Source organism: Lutjanus erythropterus, chromosome 6, assembly GCF_056507025.1.
Source record: "Lutjanus erythropterus isolate fLutEry1 chromosome 6, fLutEry1.hap2, whole genome shotgun sequence".
NCBI lineage: Eukaryota > Metazoa > Chordata > Actinopteri > Lutjaniformes > Lutjanidae > Lutjanus > Lutjanus erythropterus.
In genome coordinates this window covers 6103043-6121594 of record NC_139322.1, presented here as the reverse complement: position 1 = coordinate 6121594, position 18552 = coordinate 6103043, and the positions used below count along the sequence as shown (strand labels likewise).

At 41.0% G+C, this 18552-nt stretch overlaps 2 protein-coding genes across 2 annotated transcripts in view; one reads left to right on the top strand and one right to left on the bottom strand.

Annotated features, from left to right (window-relative positions):
* The window catches only part of syt6a (synaptotagmin VIa), a 108699-nt gene extending 90815 nt beyond the window's left edge, over positions 1–17884 (top strand). The window contains exon 7 of the mRNA XM_084720352.1: positions 17030–17884. Coding sequence (XP_084576478.1) covers positions 17030–17044 — 15 coding nt within the window. The 3' untranslated portion in view covers positions 17045–17884. The remainder of the gene's footprint in view (positions 1–17029) is intronic.
* Positions 785–15024, bottom strand: olfml3a (olfactomedin-like 3a). The gene is made up of 3 exons (XM_084720350.1): positions 14701–15024; positions 11185–11497; positions 785–2763 (listed from the first exon to the last, which is right to left on the bottom strand). The coding sequence occupies exons 1-3, from the start codon at positions 14809–14811 to the stop codon at positions 1979–1981; spliced, it is 1209 nt and encodes a 402-aa protein (XP_084576476.1). The 5' UTR covers positions 14812–15024; the 3' UTR covers positions 785–1978.
* Positions 17885–18552: the final 668 nt, after the last annotated feature.

The window sequence follows — 18552 nt, the reverse complement described above, 5'->3', positions numbered from 1 at the left end:
AAACAAAAGTCTATTATGAGTTCCTTTTAGATTTTAGATCATTAGAGACTCACAATAACGAGTGACCCAGTGTGTAATAAAGTCAACTGAAATAGCATAACAGTATTTCCACCACGAACTGTCATTCTTTTGTTTCAACGAGTCTGAAAATCATCGGCAGAGGAGAGTTTGCTGGTTTTTTTTCTCCCATGGGATGTGACGTGCTATCAGTTCTGTGACTTGATTTTCTTTTCTTTGATTAAAAGACTTATTATGCAAAATGCGCACTGCGCTGTGTGTTTTGTGGCAGCACACGGCATATATAATGGCCACACAGCCAGTGTCTTAACAAGCAGGAACGGGCACAAAGGAAATGAGATTTCGTCTGAATTAAATGAGGGGAGGACGCACACAACACACAGCAGTAAGACTTGACAGCCTCTAATAGATAGAGTGGCATTTTCAGGGTTTTTCTTTCATTTTGGTGTATTACACATGTAAGAGGAGGATCAAATAGGTAAATATTAGTTGAAAATCTGTATAAAGTGATAGTTTGGATTATCTGAAGTGTGGTTGTATGAGGTACTTGTCCGTAGTCAGTGTAATACCTGAAGGAGATGGAGGTGAACACACCCCAAGTTTTGTAGAATCAGTAGTATAACCGGTGTAGGAAGCTAAGTAATGCACTGCTGTAGACAAGGTCAGCAGCAACAAGTACATTAAAGTTGCATTAACTAACTTAATTAGCTGTAACAACTACAAAACAAAACCAACATGGATGCATTAAAGCTAACTGAGCACATGTCGTAATGTGGTTTGTGGGCTATTGCATCAAAAAGATGCTAATATTTAATCTGCACTGGCATCATTAACTCCTGCAGCTCCTGAGCAACCTCTGGGCAGCATCTGTATCTACGTCAGCATTAAAAACAGAGGCGCTCTTGACTTTACACACGATAACTTATCATCAGTCATATAAAAGCAATGAAGATGTATATGCAACCAATATTCAATGTGAATAAATTCATTTACTTGCAAGTAATTCTGGAAATTCATATGCTTCATTGCATTCATAAAGGTCTTAAAAACTCTTAAATTCGACTTGTTGAAACCTGCACCCTGTTGTGTGACTTCAGTGAATCTGAAGTAACCTTTAGCCTTTAACACAAACAAATCAACAGCACTTAAGCACTTACACTTAAGACTGATATTGATTTTTTAGGTGGCTTAAATGTGTTTTGTTTCTGGCCATGTCCACACTGTTGTGGATTTCATCTTTTGCCCATACATCAAAAGGAGAAAGTACACAGGAGAAACTGGTTTAATAATACTTGACCAATGAGAAAGAAAGAATAATCAGTACATGCTTCGTCCTGATGTCCCCTTCAATTCTGCAGTTCTTCCAGGATAGACTTTTAACATTCACAGATAAGGTCGTGATGAACCTTTGCCCAAATAAGGTGAGATCCAACACATCTACAGCATATAGATTTAGCCTATTGGTGTGCAAAACCAAACACAGGAAGTATGAACGTCTGAGACCACAGCTTAGCACCCTTTCCTCCCATGATAACAGTTCCATCTGTTGCATTCAGAGAGACAAGACAAACACTTCTCCAACCTTAGCCGCAAGACAGCTGCATCTACTGTCTAGAAGACAGTATGTCTGTTAAGAATTAGTGCAGGCTTCTCAGTGACTCCAAGCCTTTGTATGATTTTATAAATTTGGAAAAGTCCCTAACAGGGGGCATGTTGACCGCCATCTACTGTAGGCAATATACTGACTTTAAATAAGTACCTCATACAACCACACTTCAAATAATCCAAACTATCCCTTTAATTAAAATGTGCTAAAAATGTGTTACCTGTTTTCTGTGTTAAACCTACCACAAATGGAAAGTCTGCAGGCTACTGAGAGACTTTGGCATAGCAAGCCCAAATTTACTGCTCCTATTTTTCATCCCTGCCTTTGAAAAACCTGACACCAGCCTCCCTGCTGTCAGACCAGGAGCTTCCTCTTCATGGTCAGTCTGTAAATGATTTGGTATCCGTCGTCCCAGCCGTAGAGCTGTCTCTCCTCTGGGTTGTATTTCAGGCTGGCGTGGGATCCGTACCTCCTGGGAAAGTACAGCAGAGGAGCCTCTTCGCTGAGCACCATGTCGTTGACGTCAAACACGCACTGAACCCGGGACCGGCTGGCCAGGCGGGTGTTGTAGACGACATAGACGGTCCCACAGACTACAAAAGCCGTCTCCGCGTTTTCCCGTGGGCAGCGGGTGTCCCAGATTTGCTCTATATCGAGCGTGGCGGGGTCCATCTTTGCGAGGTTGATGTTTGGTTCACTGTCACTGGCCGCGTACAGGAGCCAGAGGCCTTCGTCGTCTGCTGCGAGGTCCGCGACGGTTTCTGGGTTGAGGTTGTAAACGGTGGCACGGCTCTCCACAGGGAACATGGCGGTGTCTGTCACCGAGCCACTCAGCAGGTCGTATTTGACCACCTGCACATCTGTATCAGACTCCTGCTGTATGTAGTACAAATATCCGTTATAAACGGCACTGCTGGGACCGCTCCACTCAGAAGGAAGTTTAATCTGTCTGCTGCTGGTGACACCAGGAGAGCGAGAAAAGTCACGTACAGAGTTAAACTGGTAGATGCTGTCTCCCGATGTCCCGTTAAAGACGTAAACCTTGGACGACCGGGGGTCTCTGGTCCACATGCCTTTGGGACTTCCCACTCTCTTCAGGATCTTCACTGATCTGATGGCAGAGATGATTTCCACACAGTCTGCAGAGAGAGATAAAACACAAAAACAAAAACTGTGTTTTTGTGCTTAAAGAAAACTCGAAATGCTGCTGCATGAATATAAAATGAACCCAGAATCCAAAAGTAAACTGATATAAGCTGCAGATTGTATTGTCAGTTTTCTCAGCACTGTAATCTGTAAAAGCAAAGTTTTACTGAGGAGATTTTTCCCTCAAACTTTTCTATCAAAGAACTATTGTGCAGCTGCATAAACTACCTAGTTTCAAACTGAGGTTTGTCCCTTAAATATCTCCCTAAGTTAAGTTAAGTTGAAAACACCCAAAGTAGATTTAATTAAGCAGACACAACAAATACACACAAGCAGATGTGGGAAAAAGGTTACTCACTGACAAAGCCGATGTGAGAAATCTTGTCATGAAACAAACCGTAGAAGCAGTGAAGAAATATGATAATATGATAAAAAAAAAAAACTGTCGTGTTTAAAAAAAAAACATAACGATGTAATATGATGTAAATATGAGACAGACTCATGTTAACATTTGGCTAGTTAGCTACAAAGTTGCTAGCATAGATCCTTTGTAAGGAACTAAACAGTGTATACAAAGATGGCGCCTGTGCAATCCGGTGACAGTTGCTCGCCTGGCGCCTAAGGCTAAAAGTTTTCTAGTAGTGGTAGTGTTTCCCGCAATACCTTCATCCACAAATTCCCACTTAGCCTGCAGACTTGATATTGTGTCAGATTACGTCCCAGATTTTTAAAATGATTTTGTTTGGCTTGAAAAAAGTTTTACAAATATAAAAACTCAGTGGTGCCAAATTTCATGCATATTTGTTTGCAGTTTGAGGTGTCCTGTTAACACTTTTACAGAAGTCTCTTTTATAATAGTGGCCTATGGGGGAAAAAGCTTTTTGCGCTGATGCGTGTGGCCACTGGGAAAAGTTGGCGGCATGGCTGAGCAACGATGCTCAAATGCTGAAATACTACACAGTAGATGTGTTATGCTGCAATCCATTGCAAACTGGTCAGTCAGTGCTCTCCATGTCTGATCTAAACGCGTCCCAGCGCATCTGCTTTGAAAACACGGATGCCCACAGCAAACTGATGTTTGTTGGCAAATTTGTGAACTTCATAAGCATCACTACACCAGCTGATTACTTCAGAGTACAGTGGATTGCAGCAATAGACATTAATGTTTTTTTAACATACCCTGTAACCCCACAAACTAATGTAATTAGTTAATAATGTGCTCCTTGGTCTTGGAAATAACATTAAAGACTGCTGTGCTGGTTAGCTGGATGCGCTAATGACTGCAGTTTATGTTAGCACAGATAAAAACTCTCTTTTCTCCATTCCTTAAATGTATACTCTTGTGTTTTTGGTTTTAGAAAGGCTAAATAAACGACAGTACCATCCAAACTCTTTAAATGCTCTGCACATCTCTTCACCCTGTGGTGAAATCCAAAGCTGAAAGCAAACAGTCATTTCATATCAATATCCAGTGACTATGATGTGCATAAAGACACACATTTCTTTCTTTAACTTGGTTTCAAATTCACTTTTAAAAAAACTGCTTTTTCCTACTGAGACCAGTAGGAAAAGAATGCAAACAGCAAAGGACAAAAACAGAAATCTGTCAAATAACTAAAACCATCCTTACAGAAAAAAACTGTCCATGTGGGACCACATCACTCGTAGTAAGGAGCAGATTGAGAAAACAGGCCTTGAACTCCTCAGGCCATCTGATAGATTAATAATGACCTCATAAAGTACATATGTGGCTCAAACTCACAGACCTTTATACTAAATTCTACAATTAGTTTTATAGGTAATGTTCCATAGGTTGATTGATTTAAATGGAGCTGAATTTTGATGTAATAGGACATATGACACATCAATGATATTTACATTTGATTTAGTACCATTTAACATTTGGTTTAAAATGTGATGACAGTCGTATGGTTAGTCTGCAGAGTCTCTCTTTCTCCCTCTGTCTCTATGCTGTGTGTGTGCTTGCTTGAATGGAGACAGGTGTGCCAGAGGCGGAGCAGAGCTTCACCAGCTGCATTCAATCGAATAATCAAGACTTCTACAAAGACTCAACTCTGCCAAACGCACTTTGCCAAATCAGTCTGTTTTCGAGCCTCTTTAGTATGTTTGCTTGTTGCCAGTTTCCTGAACCTAATCCCGTTCCTCCTCCTCTCCCTGCAGTCTTGTCCGGTCCACTCTTGTCTCCTGCCCTTCATCTTGCCAGCTCTGTCAACATCCTCAGCAGTGAGCTTTTTGAAATCCTGCTGCTCTGTGTGGTAGCGATGGGACTGTTCATGCTAAAACTTGATTTGGTCCTACCAGACATGGGCAGAGTGAAACAAGTGTTAGATTTTCTCTGGTTTTTACCAGGCACTAACCCCTGGGGCTGAAAAGTGAATTCAACTCAGAAGTGCTAAAACATGCAGTTCACAATGACCACTTGAGGCTGGCTCCAAAAGCGAGTCAGTCCCCACAGATCCCCACATTAAAAACTGTTTTAATGGTCTGTCATCGATCCAGAGGTCGGCCATCTGAACTCACCACTGTTCTTGTGATTTGCTGTTAACTGTCTTCACGAGAAGAGTTCATGTGAACGTTTTCATGTCATAAGTGGAAATTGTCTGAAAGCTCTGAGTGTATTTCCACAACTTCATGAGTAACATTTGAAGACCATAGTGTACAGAAAATGATCGATTTTGATCAAACAAACATAGCTTGTAAGAATAAACTAGTTTCTCATAAACTGACTACTTTTAATAAATTGGGTGGAGAGGGATGTTTTGTTTAAATGTTTATGACCGATCCACTATCAGACTCATAGTCCTAAAAGTCTTAGATGTTTAGTTAAATGTCTAAAGATCAGTTGATCACCTACCTTGGCTTTTACAGGCCATGTCATTAATGAGCTGATGCTAAGCCTCTTTCACCATCCACACACCATCCAACCTTTGCAACATTTAAGGTTTAGCTGTGTCAAAAAAAACGAGGTAGTTCACCATGTCATGATAGCAAATAAAAGGCAAAACTGTTTAGTCTTTCTTCCAAGAAGAGTGAGTCAGGATCTTCACCATCTGTTAACCTTAGTTTGTCAGTGTTGCACCCTTCCCTTCTGACTAAGTTTTTCTGTGTAAGTTTTAGCAGATTCCACGTTTTTCTGAACCTTACCATGGTTTAGACGACCTGAAGTCAGTCGGAATTGAATATTCAGCCTCTAATCCACTCTGTTGTTTACATCCCAGTATCTCCGAAATGGCTGCGCATCCAGGTTACTGACCAAACTGCGACATCAGTGAAAACAGCAAAAATAAACACAGCCTGGTACAAAAACTGGTTTTGGTCTCTAAAGCTAATATCCCTGTTCATGACAACTGTATGGGGAATTAACTGAGTCAGGCACTGCAAAGATGCTGATGGCTGAAGCCGCTCTGTGTTTCACAATGGCTCTGGAGAAATCTATAGGTGACGTCATGGGCACTCTGTCCATATTTTATATATGTCTATGGTTTTCACACAAGCTACATAAAAAGCGATACAACTAACGGCTTGTTCACACCAGATGCTTGAGCAGTGCACATGCAAGGCCTACCTGTTGGTCTTCATTTCGGCGCCAATTTTAAGAAGTTAGAGCATCCACACAGCCCGTGTATGCAGCACTGCTCACATATACGTCAGGCACGGCTGCATCAACGCTTCATCTACAGATTCAGAGACTTGCCTATTTTTTCCATGTGATGCACGTGATGGTTCACTGCAAAACTGCCAGTTGAAAATCATCTGTTGACAGTCATATGGACATTATATCAGCAACAGGACACTTCTCACCACAGTTTCATTGTTTACATCTGTGCAATATGTTACATGTTTTTTTTCCTCTCTTTTCTGTTCTCCTTCTGTCCCTCCCTCCCACCTCCCCATGAACGAGGGGAAAAATCAGAAAACAGAAAACAGCTATTTTCTTCTCCTCAAACTCTTCTGCAAACTTTCGGCAGCTGCCCCGCAGCAGTGTGTGGACACCACAGCGCGTGCGAGCCGCAGTAGTTCGGCACTGGTGCCGTCACGCACCGCTCAAGCATGCAGTGTGAACAGCCTTTAAGAGGTTAGAGCTATGCTAGCAGCTCTGTGAGCTTGCACAGCAGTGCTTTGAGCTAAACGTTAAGGTCAGTGTGCTAACATAGTCACAAAACAATGCTAACATGCTGATATGGAGTGGGTTTTTTTTTTTAGTTTAGTTACTCTGCCACACTCACCTTGCCAGATCATAGTGCCACATCAGTCTGTCTGCGTTACAGCTTTTCTAACATGCTTGCTTGTTACCTGTTTCCTGAACCTAATCCTGTTTCTCCTCTCCCTGCAATCTTGTCTGCTCCTCTCTTGTCTCACCTTCAGCCCTGCCTCGAATCCCTGCTCAGCTCATCCCCTTCCCGTGTTACACTGCTTGACACAGCTACACACTCACAGTTGGCTTGGCTTTTCCCCCCTCTGCTCTGATCAACCAGCCACCAGCCCAGTTTCTCACGCTCTCTTCTGCCCACCTGATTCCCACCTCATGTCCACTGCCTTTTATCACAGCAGTATAGTAGAATATTCTTAATCACACCAACGGCCAATCACACCTCTTTTGGTCTTTATTGGTGTATATGTTGTCTGATGTGCTATGAAAACTTTTTTTTTGACAGGACATGATCCACAGTTTTTCTATAGGCAGCACTTTGTATATTTGATTTTTTTTCTTAAAGTTTATACATATTGTTTTTATTTATTCATAGTTATTAAAAATACCAGTAAAAGTTTATTGTTAAATTGTAAAATATCCTGTCTACATTACATCACATGCCTTTGTCACAAGTGTTTGATAACCACATTTCAGGCGACATCACCATTTCTGACTTTTCTTTTTGCTCCCTAACATCGTCATCAGTAGATCTGACCTCATCAAATGACAACCATACATGGAAGCGTGGTAGCTGAGTTGTAGAGCGCATGCTCCATATGTAAGACCATGTTTACATGGCAACAGTCTTGCCAAAAAAAAGTGAAAAGTTCCGTGTTCAGATGACAATGTTGTAAAGACGATCCCTGGGCACGTGGCTCTGCAAAAACAATTTAAAACACTGTCCAGTGCACGCCGGGCCAGTAGGCACACGTGTGCAAACCTTCTTGCACAGTGATGAGTGCAAACAAACAAGGAGACAATGGCGAATGCATACTCAAATGTGCCTCTGCTGATCACAGTAGGGGTGCAGCTAATGTACATTTTGCTGGAGGAGTGGTAATAAACTCAGTAGTCTGCAGCACAGACAGTTCTGTAGTCCACCATCAGATTTATTTTTCTCCTATGTGGGCATGGCTATCTAAAAACATAATATGCATGCAAGTGACATCACCGTTGTCACAGGAACTGCACATGGCCAGTTTACACAAAGATGGTAAGGGTGCCATTTTGAAAAGATTATACTCTAGAAACTCAAAAGTTTGCATTTACAGCCCCCCAAAAGGTCACTGTTTTGTGAATGAACGGCCAAAATGCAACAAAAGTTTATCATGTCATGTTGGAAACGTAACATGGAAACGAGTCCTCAGCAGCTGCCATGGGTTCCAGCTGTAGGCCCCCCCTCTCTCCCCAATTTCCTGTAATTCTCCAGTTGTCTTATCAAATAAAAGACTAACGATTACACAGTTATTATAAGTAAATTTCACAGGTGTGAAGCTAATATAATTGCAATACTTTGGTTCAGATTTTGATCCTCAGCATCCCGAGTTAGTTTCATTAACATGTTTTAATGAACTGCCATCCCTCAGCTATACGTACGTGTATTTGCAATCTAACATTTAGAAAATATCACACAGCCTGCAGCAGTCAATATCTGGCTCTCCAAATTATGGCAAATTCAAACCAGTCGGGGGGAAATTGGACATACAGACTCATAATGAGAGGAAGTATTAGTGCAGCACACAGACAACAAGCTTTCTGTATCCTCCGCTTTCACTAACATACGCAAACAAAAGGATGTCTCCCTGTCCTAATGCGTCCTAGGGCAAAATTAGCATTATGCTTACAAACTGAAATGGGTCCCTACAATGCGGCGAAGTTCATTTTGGGTCAGTTCACGGACGTTAACAATGGCTCACTGTGTGCAGAGCTCACTCCTCCGAACATGAGCTTCAGGGAAGCTTCCTGTCCCTCCTCCTCTGCAGAGACACGGCTCCAGATTGAACAGGAGATTTGACACACAGAAACTAGTAGAGAAGACGTTGCCCTACATTTTACTATCTTCCAGCTTGTGTTAGAACATCTGATAGAGAGAAATCTGCCTTGATTATGCAGAGCGTGACTGATTCTGAGCTGAGCGTTTATGATATTACTACATAACTCTTGAATTTATGTGTTATTGATTGTCGTATTAAGGCAGCCAGAATAATAAAGAAATCAATATTTTTTCATTTGCTTTTTACTGAATGAATTGTCTATTTGAATTGTGCTGATGGCATTCAGCTTTTGGAATGACTTAAAGGGAGAGTTTGGATTATTTAATGTGTTGCTGTTAGAGGTACTTATCCTTATGTGGTGTATTAACTGCAGCAGATGGCAGTCGACACGCACTCAGTTGTGAGAAGTAGACAGGAGCACCAGCATGGAAGCTAAGCAGCGTACTGCTGTGGACAGGGCAGCAACAGACAAAGGTCCACCCCTGCCAAAGAAAACAGCGTACGAATATAGTGTATGAGTGTACACTATATTTAGAATATTTTCATCAGAAAGCATTTACCGACAGGAAACTGCCAGCCCATCTTCACCAGAAAAACATGCATTTTGCACAAAGTGCAAGCAGCTTGTTCGGACTGATATGTCTGTTTATTTTTAGGCTGTGCCCCCTAGTGGACATAGTAAGCGTTACAGGAGAAGTATAAGGAATGAGAGTCTGTATTTGAAGGAACTGGGGTGGATAAGGTGGAACAAACATGGGACTTTTACCCAGGAGACTGGAGTTTGATTCTTGTCCGAAACAAAAAGTAAACAGAGAGTTATTTAAAGTTTTGAGTGATTTAAAATGTCGTTATGGACGTGACGTCTTTAGTGTCACTTCTGTCGCACAACATACGTAATGTAGTTATTTTAACCCAAACCATGATCTTTTCTCAACACTTAACAAGTAGTTTTATTGACTAAACCTCACCAGCCTGCCTATTTACAATGTTAAACGTGGACATAGTGTCATGTGAGATATGTCACATGACTTATGTAACATAGTTAAGGTCTGGTAAGTCTGTTGCTGCGGCTGTTACATAACCCAGATATCACTCTCTTCACATCAACCAGTCTCCATTGGCAAAAACAATAATTTCACCTGACAGATGACAGGAGTTATGCATCTTTCACTGCCACAGTCTGGTAGTTTATGTGTATTATTGTGGGACTTTGGGGTATCTGAACTATCCTTTTAAGCCACAGAAATCACACAAAAACAGAAACAAACTGACAGGAAGAAGTTGAAGACCAGCGACTTCAGCATCCTGTGAAGTAAAATTACTGATTTTGCCTATGGAGTTTGGTTGGTTTGGAGAGAGCGATACTGATTTTTATAACAGCAGTTTCACATTAGAAAAGACTGTCTGATGACAAGGTGAAGTGGTGAGTAAAAAGTAATATTGATTTTATTAGGTGGACTAGGTGGCTGCTGAGCCTGTCTACAGCAGCTTAGCTTCCTACACTGGCTTCTCAAAACTAGAAGCGTTCCAACCAACATCTACTGTCAGTAACAGTAATACACTCACTATAGATGAGTAGCTCAGACAAGCCCGCTTTAAAAAATCAGACGTAATCCTTTGGTGCATAAATATAGATCATTTTTCTTCATGTGCACTTTCAGCAAAATCTGCCAATATAAACTCTGATGTGTTTCATGGAATTAAAATGTGATTTCTCAACTTTCCACCTCCTGCTTTAAAAGGGTTATAAGTCCCTGTGTAACCAGAGTAAATGACTCAGTGCAGCAGTTATATCTCTGCATTGTTTGTAGCAGCACGCCTTGGGATCTGATGATTATAAAGACGAATGCTCTGTTCAAACGCCGCAAACAGGGGAGTAGCTCTGCTGAAATAAATGACTTGCATCAAGCCACATTTCTCCTGGAAAACATGACTGCCCACTGACTCAAAGCACTCCATTAAATGACTTGTAACAGCAGCCTGTTTGTTTCCCATTTTCCAGTGGCATGGCTTTTCCAAGACAGCAAGTCTGCAGAAGAGGTGGTATAATGTCTGGTGTGGTGTGTAATACTAAATTAAACTATAAATGGACGCAACTTATACATCCTATAGGTTCTGACGTGTAATGAATGAAAATGGCAGATCAAAGGCAGCCATCCTGCAGAGGACGTTTGGCTGAGATGTGTGTGTACTTTCCTGCAGCTCACCAGAGACTTTGGAGTACACCTCCTGCCAGTCCTTTTCCTCCTCTTCCTCTCCTCTCCTCTGCTCCAGGCCCCAGGCTCCCTGCTCCAACACCTTGTCTGCTTTATTCGCACACGCCCGAGGGGAAGTCTGGGTCTCCACATAGTCCATCTCTCGCTCCACCCGGTCCACTCTGACCGCAGCTCCTTCCAGGTCTTTGAACAGCACGCTGTGCTCACTCTTCAGCCCGTCCATGGCCTCAGCAGTGAGCTTTTTAAAGTCCTGCAGCTCTGTGTGGTACCGATGGGACTGTTCGTGCCAAAACTGCATTCGGTCCTACCAGACATGGACAGAGCAAAACAAATGTTAGGAGTTTTTTTTTTCTGGTTTTTACCAAGTGGCAAGCTCTGGGGCTGAAAAGTGAAGCCTGCAGGACGTACCAAAAACTGCACTTGAGGCTGACTCCAAAATCAAATCAATACTCAACAACATGTTTACAGTCTGGTACAAAAGAGGTTTTCTAAAGCTTCTTGAAATTTCTCTGAATTTACCAGCAAATTATCCCCAAGGTTCATGGTAAGAATATGATAATTCGCTAGTGTCATTTTCATGCATACTTACTGTGAAATTTGAGGATAATTTGCTGGTAAATTCAGAGAAACTTCCAATATGTTGCTTTGTAATTAAGCTATCCTCACAGCTCCACCTTTTTGCCCCTTATTTGGATTAGCCAGAAGTTCCCATGAAACAGCCAGCGGAGTGGTTGTTGCGTACGTGTTTTCTGTAAAACGTTTAGTAAGGGAGGGACTTGTTGCAGACATTGATTCGCTTTTACAGTAGCAAATCACACTTTGCCTTACGCCCAGCCCCTCCAGCCCGCCACTATGGCAGGACAAGGACCTAGCGCTAGGAGGGAGAGCGGTCCTCTTTGCTAACTCTACCCGGGCTGGGTGCTCACAGTGAACATGGCCAGACCAGAACTAAAACACCTTCCAAGTCCAACAGAGGCCAGTTCGATTACAGGAAATAGGTTGCTGATGTGGCTTTGTTGCCGAGTTTGACTCCCACAAGCCCGCGGCTAACCAAGCTAATCATAGTTAGCAGGACTAAACAACCTAAATTAACTTAGCTAACCAGTGACCACTCGAAACCACCCCAGTACAACCTCAGTGCTGTATTTCCTTTCAGTCTCGGAGGTTGTGGTCGTCCTGGTGACCGGTTGTGTTCACTGGGACACTGCTGGGCCTGGTTCTGTCGACGTCTAACAGCAGCTAACTGTTGCTTAGCTGTTAGCTTCTTTAGCAATAAAGCCAAAGTCGTCTGTCCATCAGTAAACTGTCTAATCAAATAATCAAGTTGAATCTCAGAAGCCTGAGGAGGAAACCAGAAAATATTTGTCTTCCATGCACTGCTGCCTCATAAGCAAGAAATAATTTCATCAACAGTTTCAAATCATTTTTCAGGAAAAGACAAACCATGAAACATCATTAGAAATACCCAAGAATATGTAAATATTAGTTGGACCGTGGGATATAAGTGACATATAGATGAATACATATATGTTTTTTTTTTAAAAAAAAACTTGAAAGACATTGCCAAGATGGCAAAAGTCAGAGCCCCTACAATGTGAGCTTCACTTCAGTTCTTCAAAAACCTATAGGATGGACGCTCTGCCCATATTTTATATACTATCTGTGGTTTTTACACAAGAGGTTAGAGCCATGCTAGCAGCTCTGTAAGCTTGCACAGCAATGCTTTTTTCTAAATGCAAATGTCAGTGTGCTGACATAATCACGAAAACAATGCTGATGTTTGGCAGGTTTTATTTAGTTCAGTGGGCATTACCATGATAACACTAATTGGCACTAAACACAAAGTACAGCTGAGGCTGATGGGAGTGCTATTAGTTTTGCAGGTGTTTGATCATGAACCGAAGTGCAATTTTAACCTGCTGGTGGGGTTAGATTAAAAAGTTAGGGGATCAATATTATGTTTACAGCATGGTGATGGATCAACCTGACGAAGACCACATGCTGAAACACGCTGTTCTGTGTAATAGAAATGCTGCCCACAAAATCACCAAAGCTGTTTCAAATCATCTTAAGGGGGGGCGTGAATGTCTGTATAAAATTTCATGGCAATTAAATTGTTTTTGCTAACGGCTGAGTGGGAGTATACTGGGAAAAAAAACAGAAAAGAAAAGAAAGCAAATGGAGTTGCCCCTTAAACTGGATGAAATGTCACTGTTGTGTTCACAGCTCACAACTGTGTTTCTACTGTCCAAGTGTCCAAAACAAAATCAGTCACTGCAGGTTCATGACCTTGACGTCAGCCTCAGCTGTGTTGCATTCAGTGCTAATTAGCAGCATGTTAACAAAACCAGGAGAGTGAGCACTACAGTTGTACAGGTGAAGCATCACCATGTGAGCACGCTGGTACTATATATCACCTCCAGCCTCTCAGAGCCACCAGCACGGCTGTTGAATCTAAGTCTTGTTTCCTACAATAATAAATCCCAGACAGCAAAATGTTTCAATCAAAGCTTTATCACCATCGCCAAATAGAAAACAGCAGTGAGTTTTCAGTGTAGTGATTGACACCAGGTGACAGGTAAATTATTCGGAGCGAGATGTAATAACCAACGGCTCCTCCACCGTCTCGTGCACCTCAGTTTCATTATCTCGCCTTGCTTGCTGTGGGCCTGTGGTCAAATGGAAATGATAGCTCAATGAAAACTTGCTGATGAATCGCCATGTTCACATCAATGCAGAAGTTGAGCCAGCATATTGGAGCTGAGACTGGAGGCAAGCCACAGGGGGCGAAGATGAGAGACGGGTTTAGCTGTAAATAGACAATTCATTTCATGTGGATAACGGTTAGGAGATTGTCATTTTTGGTTTGCAGCCACACGGCTGATGAAAAAATTCTTTTCTGAAAATGTACTCCAAAAGAATGCATTAAAGGAATTATTTAAATCAGAGTTTGCTGAAATGACTCCTTGAGGTATCCAGACATGTAATCCTGTATTTCATATCACGTTCACCTTAAGCTAACAAAAGTCTTCCCTTACACAAACTTTGCTGTCTTATAAAACTGGTCTCTCAGTGTTTCAATCCTTCCCTCCGGCACTTTGTTGTAATACAGCTTAATTCTACCTTTGTAGAACACATCTTTCTATTAGGCTGCCAGGATGTTTGATGCCATGGCTGCAAAGGTTGAGCTTGTACTCATTACTGAGGTGTCATTGTCTTAAAACGCTGCAGAAATTGTAATGTTGTCGGACAGAAACTGAGTGTTGCGTGCATCAACTGATTCCCCCAGAGGCCCCCGGCACAGTTGATGAGCTGGGCAGACATTGCATTAATTGGACTGCATTAGTGAAAATGCACATTAAAGGAGAAGAGAGAGGCAATCAGGAACTCAAAGATATCAATTTTCTGATGTTTTAATGATTCCCGAGAGATCTGTGCTGCATTTTAACAAATGGAAACAATAGTATTGATCAATTATCATTCATTTAAAGGGTTATAGCTTCTTACCTCAATAGCTAACAACCTGTTCTCCAGATAATCCATCAGCCCCTGGTAGTAATACTGGGCTCCAGTCAAAGTCCAGGCAGTGGAAACAAGGAGGACAAACAGCGGCTTCATTGTGAGCCGATCAATGGGACAGCTGAGTTTCTTTGTCTGTCCAGCTTTTAGAGGATTCCTCAGGTTTCCCCACTTGATATGTCCCCCTGCAGAGCCGTCCTCGGAGCTTCAGTCAGCCTGTAAAGACTTGTACGCAGTGTGACTACATGTGCAGAGAGGTGAGGAGGATAGAGAGAGAGTAAGAGGCCGCTCTGAGAGTTTCCAATTCTTTGACTGCCCTCACTTTGCTGGAATGTTTTCACAAACTCTCAGGGAGGAGCCTTGAGCCTCTTACCCCTCTCTGTCCACAGAAAGTTAATGTGCTGCAGTGCACTCACTCTGTGTGTGTGTGTGTGTGTGTGTGTGTGTGTGTGTGTGTGTGTGTGTGTGTGTGTGTGTGTGTGTGTGTACTTGTTGCACATGTTGTACACGCTGTCTCCGGCATAACACAACTAAACAGATCTGTCGACCAGTGGTGGAGGAAGTATTACCTTAATGTATAAAATGTCACCTTATATCATCATTAGATTATTTCTCATGCATTAGCTATTTTGTACAGGACTGCAACTAATGATGGATTAATCTGCTGATTATCTTCTCCATTAATTGACTGAATGTTTGATTATAAAAATTCTGAAGACAGTGCGAAGTGAAGTCACAATGACCCAGAGCCAAAAATAACACCTTCACTATATTTGTTTTGTCCAACAACAGTCTAAATTTCAGCATTAATTAAAGTTATTAAAATAATGGACATTTCATGGTTCCAGTCATGAAAAAACTCTTTGTAAAATAATTTCGGTCAATTAATTAATTGACTAATCTTTCATCTGTACTTGTTAGGCAGTTTGATTTATTACAAAATACCATATTTTATAAGCTCATGTTTTTTGTACAAATAGCTTAATTTTTAAGTAACTTGTAAACGAAGCTGTCAGATAAATGTTGTGGAATAAAGACTACATTATTCCCTTCTGAAATGTAGCGGAGAAAAATATAAATACCTCATATTTGTGTAACATTTCCTCATTAAAATTTGTAAAAATGACTAGACCTGTGTTGAATATTTAGCTGAGTTGTGTATATACATAATTCTGAATGTTTCCAACAAAAAACCCACAAAAATCTAAAAATTTATTCAAGGTAGCGGTGCGTTTGATGTCGTCGCCGGTCAGTGGTGTCACATACACTTTTACTCCCTCTCATTTCAGTAACTTTCAGAGGAACACAGAAAACACAAGGGGTGCATTCAGCTCCAACAAAACGTAGCAAAAAGGTTAGTTAAATAGAAATGCTGGTGAGTTGAACACCCTGTTGTGTCACACAAGCGCACTGCAGCACTTTTTTAATATTGAGGGGTACAGGTCATTGCAAATTGGGTAACACCTCTGACACACCCACCAAACGGGAAAACATACCTTGAAGCCTGTTTCACACAAGTAAACATGTTGTTCAATCCAACTAACAAAGAAAAATAGTGCACATTATTTTCAGATTGAACTCACATGATGAGCTTTAATACGTGACCTCATCAGTGAGCATGATTTCTGCCTGAGCTTCTGCGATAGTGATTGTTTAACAGTAAAGACAACAACTCCCATGATCCCATGCTTCTTCGCAACATCATCAAACTGTCTTCTGTTATTGTTTTAATGTGAGAGAGATCTCTCGTGGCAGAAAGTGCATGCTGTGCCTTTAAGCAGAGTACTTGAGTAAATGTACATTTACATTCCACCATGACTGTCAACTGTTACTTTTTACACAGGGTCCAATAATAACTTCATCTAATCTTTTTAAGTAATCAGTTTTAAATGACTTTGGGTACAGACATATTGTTCCTGGGAAAACGGGTAAAACAGGATAACAGTACAGATATGGCAATTAAATTAGTTATGGTGTAATTTATTTTTAAATTATGATATTCAGTTTACAAAAAAATCTTTGAAAAAAGGGGGTGAGGGAACCTTTATAGCTGTAGCCATAAAACTGTTATGAAACTGTGTCAAATGATGATAAAAAACTGGGCAACAATGAAATTGTTCTGTAGGATTCATCTGATGACTGATGATCATAATGTTCCAGAGGAAGCACTCCCAAAACTAACTGCTTGTTGTTTTTTTTGTGTGTTTTTGGACAACATGTAGTCGTATTCACAGTTTTATTTTGTGCTCTATCTCCTTCTGTGTGCTGATCTCTCTCTCCCCCTCTCTGTGGTCGCTTTGCGTATAATTGGCTGCAGGTGGAGCCTCTCTGATTGGCAGAGGAAATGACTGAGCAAATGAGTGTGCAGGTGATTCCAGGAAGCTGATTGGTGCCGGCCTGACAGCTGCAGGTTTAAAAGCTGCTTTCACCCCCTGACCGCCTGCAGGCTCTTCTCTCTCAACTTCCAGCCAGCTGACATATACACAAAATATTCTTGTCTGTGCCCTTGTTCCAAAAAAAAGGCAATAATCATACTGAGCTGTTTACATGGCCAATTGAAAACCAATATTCCTCTAATATTCCTACTTACATGCAGCCATCTATGCATAAAAGGGCAGCAGCTGGAGCTGTCTGAGTCATTTTGCTTCTTTATGCAAACTAGGACTTTTCCACTGGTTGCAGACTTGTTCGACATTGCAAATACAGCCACCCTCTTTCATTTATTTAACCACCTTCTTGAAAATGTTAGATTTTTAGTAGTACGTTTGTTTCTCCTTCCAACCAGATATGTTGCTTTTCCTTTTGTGCGTGCATCTCCATCCCAGCCTGGGCTAGCTGGTTTGTTTACAACACACAGAGCTCACTATAAGCGGGCAAGAAGCCACGTGTCGCACACTGCAGTAAAAACCCCAACTGAGATGCTTATTCTGTATGCAGGGTATATACGTACAAAGAATGCTCCTGAAACCTGAATAATATCAGTGGATCCCACTCTTCAGAAAATGCCACATTCAGAGTAAGACCTAATTCATGATATCCAAACTGAATATGCTGTTTACTTGACCCATATCAAATCTGGAATATTTTCATATTTGGAATAATGTTGGGAAACGTAGTGTGCATGTAAACATAGTCATTGTAAATAGTATCATGCAAGTATCAGCCCTGCATGGATCTGGGAAGTATTTTTGTTTAATCCCGTCCATTGAGCTTTTATAACTTAGAGATTTATATTGTTGTTTACTTTTTGTTTTAAGTAAATGATTATTAGGTTGAATAATAAGTTCAAGTTTTTTTTTTTATTATTGTCATCCCACCCTGAAGAGAAAACGTCCCTTTTAATAATTGTGAGAAATAAATACTGAAGACCGTACTCCTGCTTTTTCCTGTTATTTTCTGTTGTATGCATAATGAGAGTCAATATGTCATATTTTATTTACATATATACAAAGTAAAAGTCACACATGTAGCTTTCCTCCTTATCATGAGTTAAGTATTGTAAAAGGACATATCTGACATCATTTTTGTTTTATTTTGCCCTTTTCTGGGAGCTGCCCAAAACTTTATTCAGAGTTGGTTGTTCACATGAAACATTAATGTTTTGCAGTTACTTAGAGAAAACCTGTAAGAAGCAAGAAAACGTGTTAATTATGTTGTCTTTATTTGAAATTCTTTCTTTAAAAATGTTTTGTTTTTTAAGTATGTAGAAGTACATATAATTATGCTACTGACCTTTTATTTCTCTTAGGTTTTGTATGTTTGCTACAAAAAGATGAAATGTAATGAAATGTTTGACCTGACAGAAATAAAAATGAACTGTACACTAAGCCTGTTCGTCTC

Coding starts and splice junctions, on each gene's coding strand:
- olfml3a (XM_084720350.1), bottom strand. CDS start 14,811: ATGAAGCCGCTGTTTGTCCTCCTTGTTTCCACTGCCTGGACTTTGACT. Junction 11,498..14,700: donor ACAGGTTGTTAGCTATTGAG/GTAAGAAGCTAT, acceptor CATGTCTGGTAG/GACCGAATGCAGTTTTGGCA. Junction 2,764..11,184: donor GGTGTACTCCAAAGTCTCTG/GTGAGCTGCAGG, acceptor CTCTCTCTGCAG/ACTGTGTGGAAATCATCTCT.